Genomic DNA, 6,000 nt, shown 5'->3' with positions numbered 1-6,000 from the left:
CATGCATAACATTGAATAGAGATTTTCTGTTTCAAGTATCCTATATTTGTTATAAGTTTCGATCACATGAACAGTGATCACATTATCCTTGCAGAGCTACTTGTTGTACACTCCTCCCCCCCCCCAAAAAAATAACTCTTGACTTAATTGGGCCAGAAATTTGGTAACATGAACAAAAATGATTCCATTAACTAAATAAATACATACTATCAGAAATAAATGCGAGAGGTACTTCAGTTGTAGTGCCTAGGAATGTGAACAATCAAGTTGTTTATTGAAGTCTGTAATCATGAAGTCCCATTGTGGCATTTTATTCTCTTATGCAACATGTAGGTAACACAACCAAACGTGCAGGGTTGTTTTTAACAAATAGAATGCATGTAACATGCTCTGAACAACAAGATATAAGTAATTGTTTCACCTAATTAAACAGTTAATGTGGCATCTTCTGTAGTGCAAACTATTCCCTCTTACTTTGTGCAAAATGGTGAAATCCCAAATCAAGTATATTAAATAGTGAGCGCTCAGTGCAAAAGCATATTAAACTTAAAAATAAGCGGGACTAAATTCCATTTTAGTATCAGCCAGAGTAGCTGCATTAAAATAGGCCTTGTTACTCAACATTAACATGTCCCATTGATTTCAAAGGGTCTGCTCTGAAATAGAAGTTAGCCCATAACCTTAAAAAATGTGATAGAAATTACTGAAAAGTAGGTGGAACAGCTTGATATTGATTGTTTCATCATGTGCAAGTGAAATAGCCTATCGTAAAGTAAATGTTAAACATATGAGAAGAGAGAAAGAATGTCAACTCTTTCTTGTACTCGTGGGATTAAACAAGCAAAAAAAAAAAGAGGTAAGTATATGAAATGAAGAATTTCTCAGTGCAGGAAACCAGTGCAGTGAACAGAATAATAATTTTAGTTTATTTCTCTTCCCCTAAATTCACTCATGATTTGAACAGGGTGGATTTTCTTCTTAGCCGAACCTTTCCTGACAGCTGCATAGATTTCCTCCGGCTTCTCTCTCTTAATCAAAGGCTTCTTTTCTGGGGCCTTCATCCGCCACATCACCACAGGGTGTCTTGGGCCAGCAGGACTTTGAATCCTGATAATCTTCGTAGAGGCGATATAGGACATTTTCACTGTCTGCACCACAGCATTCATCAGGTTTTTGGCAGCCTGGATAAGTGAAGTCACGCTGTCCAACTATAATCAGAAATGGGACCATTAGTTTTAGAAACCAGACGCGCTTTAATCAAAACTAACATTTGAAATGCAGTTGATCTTTTGTTTCCCTTTGTACATTAGATGTAAGGAATGAAAAACCACAGAAGCAGAGGGGCTTGCAGTGTTGACTAATGAGAGCTTGTAGGTGTAAAATTTACTTAAACTATGTGCATTTTTCACACACTCAAAGTTTTATAGCCACAGCTGTCCGCGTGCAAACCTAACTGAACATAATCAAGTAATTAATAATACAATGAAGCCAAATATTTTAATTGTAAAAATAGAGTTCATTGCAATATTTTATTTTTATTTTTCCAAGTGAAATTTCAAATATTTTGTCCTTCTGAACAATATGATTTGAAGTCTATGATTTTGGCAGAGACTGGAGACAGAGAAGTAATTTTATCCAGAATATATTATGCCCATTCATTTTGTTTGTGAGGGAGGTGGAAGAGGACTATGTCATGCTCCAAAAGAAAAAAAGGAAAGGTGCAACCTGTGTGTGCAGAATGATGTGCAAATATCTTTGAAAGCACACTTTGTAGTTTGCATTTCTAGCTTATTATTATTATTATTATTATTATTATTATTATTATTATTATTATTATTATTATTATTATTATTATTATTATTATTATTATTATCATCATCATCATCATCATCATCATCATCATCATCATCATCATCATCATCATCAACAACAACAACAACAACAACAACAACAACAACAACAACAACAACAACAACAACAGTGTTATGACACTCAGTTTTTCCTCAGGAATATGCAAAACAGTGGTGCAAAATGGGTCTCTTAGGACATATGACACCAAATGAACATATAAATAGACTTGCACTCATTAACCTTTTGTCCATTTCCTTTTAATACCCTTTGAATGGGAACAAACTGGCTTGAGCTTCAGCCCCCCCCCCCTTTCAGGTTGAGAAAATGGAGCCATGCCATTTTACATTTATCTTCAGCTGGAGAAGAACTCTACATGACATGTGTGTGTTGTACACACCATTTCCTGACCAGATTCAGAAGCTAGAGCAGCATGTTTATCTTGCCTTTTCAAAGACATCTGGTTGGCCACTGTATGAAACAGGATGCTCAGCTCGGGGTGTAAGTGGACACGTTGCTCCCTCAAGCAGTGAAAGATACCTGTCTGTCATAGCGCACAGTTCTTACATAAACAACTTGCACTCGGTACAGAAGTGGACAACAGTACTCTGCTCCCTCTGCTCCCCCTCAGCACACCTACACCCCCCAATGGGAGGTGGGGGTCAGCTCAAGAAATCCTACAGTGCCCACTAGTGGACATGACAACACTCTTGCACTTGTTAGGACAGAGCCTTTGGGTCAGGAAACCTTTTCTTTTTTAAAAAATAAAATTTGCCACTAAAGGGTACAAGGGGGCTTTTTCCGTCAGCCCCTTACTTCTGCAAGAAAATAATAATAATGTTAGATGTTTCAGGAACAGGAGCAGCTCTGCAATGTCCAGGGCATCTATAGCCCTGGACCTCTGAAGGTAACCCACCCCTCATTTAATACACTTTGTTCAGGGATAGGTCATTAGAACGTAAACATGGTGTAATTTGTTAGCCTTTTGTTCAGGCGTCTCTGAGGAAATCTCAAGGAGGCAAATGGGTTAATTAGAGAAAATCTCCCTTTCCTCCCCTTCAGCTTCTAAACTGACTCTGGCTGGGCTGTTCTAATTTTTATTCTTCTACTGCTAATAAGCCTTTATTTAAATACTGAGGCAGGGGAAAGGGGAGGGAATTCTCAGAATGTTCATAATAAACCATGTAATAGACCAAAGGAAACAAACTCCCTTTAAGGCAGATGATTTCCATCATGGACTGCATAGCAGTAGAATTGCATCTTATTTCATCTTGTGTATGGGCCTCCTGGTGAATGTTAAAATTCTTTAGCGTTTCTTTCCGTGTGCTATAGATTCCACCTTCAGCTTAAGCTGCTTTTGCTGTTGTCATTTTGCGTTGGGAAATCGGCAAGGGATAAATTTATTGTAATTCATTTCAGTGACCTGAATGGATAACTTCTAAGCTTCAAAGCATCACTGTGATCATATTTAATTATAAGGCTGACAATTTCAATTTAGAAATGTATCTCCATTGCAATACTTCCAAAGAATGCCATGTTCTGATTTTCAATTGTCTGAAAATAAACCTGTCCCCCACCCGTCCCCACCCCCGGTTTGGGTGTAAATGAAGCAACATGCAGCTTTCTGTCAGAATCTGTTCCAAACTCTGCTCAAAACAAAATAAAGAATGAGAAGGATTTCAGTAGCAGCAACAGGGCTTGGAAAACATAACCCAGGATCCTGTTTAAAAATGTGGACTGTGAGGGCTCCATGCCTGCAGCACTTTGGAATTACCCAAGCCAGAAATGGCCCCACTGTACTGGGGCTTGGCACTTGCGCAAAGGGACTACACAGGAATTGCATTAGCAGTGTTCAAACAGAAACCCCACATGGATTGGACTGTTCCATGCACAGTTTTCCTCAAGCAGGAAACTGGCTTTTCTCTTTTGAACTACAACACCCAGGACCACCTAGCTAATCACTGAGGGATTCTGGGAACTATAGGCAAAAAAGAGGAAGCTTCTCGATTCCTGAGCTGCATTGCAAGGATATGACTATTTATCTATTCACGTTAATGAACAGGAAGCTGCACTGGCGCTGATCATATATAGTATGACATGGCATATACAGTGGTGCCCCACTAGACGCTTACCCCGCATGATGCCAAAATCGCTTAATGATGAGTTTTTTGCGATTGCTATTGCGATTGCAAAATGATGTATCCTATATGGGAAATCTGCTTTACGTCAGTTAGTTGCCTACTTCGCGAACCGTTCATATGCAAAATGATGTTTTTTCCAGCTCCGCAAAATGGCTTCCCTCCCTTTGCAAAATGGCTGTTTTCCGGACCCCTGCTTCTGAAGACAGCGATTTTAAACAGCTGATCGGCGGTTCTCTATGGGTGATCTTCCCTGGACGATGAGGTATTTCCCCACTGGAACACATTCACTGGTTTTCAGTACATTCCAATCATTTTTTCCCCCGCTTGAGGATGATTTCGCTTTACAGCGATTTTCCTGGAATGGATTATTGTCATCAAGCGGGGTCCACTGTAACAGGAACAGTATTTGTTATGGTTGTTGTAGGTTTTTCGGTCTGTCTGGCTGTGTTCTTGAGGTCTTTCTTCCTAATGTTTCGCCAGTCTCTGTGGCTGGCATCTTCAGAGGACAGAACTCTGTCTGTGCTCTGTTCTGACTCCTGTCCTCTGAAGATGCCGGCCACAGAGCCTGGCGAAACATTAGGAAGAAAGACCTCAAGAACACAGCCAGACAGCCCAAAAAAACCTACAACAACCATCGGATCCCAGCCGTGAAAGCCTTCGAGAATACAGTCTTTGTTATGTTTGTGTCCAAGGAATAAGACAGTACCACTACACTATACCACATACAACAGGATCCATGCATTGATGAGGTCTTACTTCTAATTAGGGATATGCTTTCAGTTTGGAAATTATTGGAATCCAAAGTGACATGGAGTATTTGTCAATTTCTGAACCAATTCAACACAAAATAAGAAAGCCAGAAGAGGTACTTGAATCAAATCAGGACTCTCCCAAGCCCTGAATATTGCTTTGGGGGTTGAAAAGGCTGTTATTATTATTTCAAACAACAACAGCACATATTTTGTGTTAGTAAGTCTTGCTGAGAAAACTAAAGTAGCGCTCAAACAGATCCAAGAAGTCCAAAGCAAAATCAAATTGACAGCTCAGCTCAAACACCACTGAAAAGCCCAGCTGTCCTGGAAACTGCTTTCTTAGAGGCTCTGGAAGGATTCAGATTGACCAGATAAATTCCCTCGTCCATGATCTGCAGGCATTTTGTTTCTGGGCAGGGTGTGAGAAGGGTATTAGCCTGTTAGAGATTGCTATTTGCATCTATTTGTAGTATGGTGGTGCACTGAAGATTTCTTCTCGTTTTCTTTTAGGTAGCTGCAGTTCATGTTAAATTTCAAAATATAATTGATAGAGTGCATGTATGTGTGAATGTGTTATGAACGTCTTGAGTCTCTCATGCAATTCTAAGATGATGATGATGAGGGATTGGAGTGGCACATGTCACATTAGCATTAGGAAAAGGAGCTAATTTATCTCCCCTTCCCCACTTTGTCCTCCAGTTTTGTTACACATGCTGCTAGCTTTTATTTTTGTAGTATTTTGGCTGTTTCTCCCAAACGGAGAGTGTTGGCACTTGCAGCTCAGAAAATCTAACAACCTCATCCCTAGTGGTGTTCATAGATTTTCTCCTCCACTAAGGTATTGTTACAACACCCTTCTGGGTTAGGTCAGGTTGAAAGTATCACTTTCTTAAGGTCACCCAGTACATCTCTTGGCTGAATGGGGATTTAAACCCAAGTTTTGCAAGTCCTAGTCCAACTGTCCAACCACCATACTGATTCTCACATATATAGCACAATTTATGACAAGTATACAGTGGTGCCTCGCTTGACGAGGACAATTCGTTCCATTCAAATTGTTATTAAGCGAAATCCTCATCAAGCGAAATGAAAAAGCCCAGTGAAATGCATTGAAAACCAGTTCAATGTGTTCCAATGGGTGAAATACTCAGCATCCAGCGAAGATCCTCTATAGGGCAGCCATTTTCTGGTGTCTGTAATGCGAGGAATCCATCCTAAAGCACAGCGGGGAGCCATTTTGCAGAGCAGGTGGCCATTTT

At 39.9% G+C, this 6,000-nt stretch overlaps 1 protein-coding gene across 5 annotated transcripts in view; it reads right to left on the bottom strand.

Moving 5' to 3' along the window:
* Window positions 1-240: 240 nt before the first annotated feature.
* CTNNA3 (catenin alpha 3) overlaps window positions 241-6,000 on the bottom strand; it is a 1,002,073-nt gene continuing 996,313 nt past the window's right edge. For all 5 annotated transcript variants that reach the window (XM_072995177.2, XM_072995180.2, XM_072995179.2 and 2 more), the window contains one exon: window positions 241-1,208. In XM_072995177.2, the coding sequence (XP_072851278.2) occupies window positions 921-1,208 (288 nt within the window). In that variant the 3' untranslated portion in view covers window positions 241-920. The remainder of the gene's footprint in view (window positions 1,209-6,000) is intronic.

Source organism: Pogona vitticeps, chromosome 3, assembly GCF_051106095.1.
Source record: "Pogona vitticeps strain Pit_001003342236 chromosome 3, PviZW2.1, whole genome shotgun sequence".
NCBI classification, from domain to species: domain Eukaryota; kingdom Metazoa; phylum Chordata; class Lepidosauria; order Squamata; family Agamidae; genus Pogona; species Pogona vitticeps.
The sequence above is the reverse complement of the archived record's forward strand: the minus strand, read 5'-3'. Positions and strand labels throughout refer to the sequence as shown.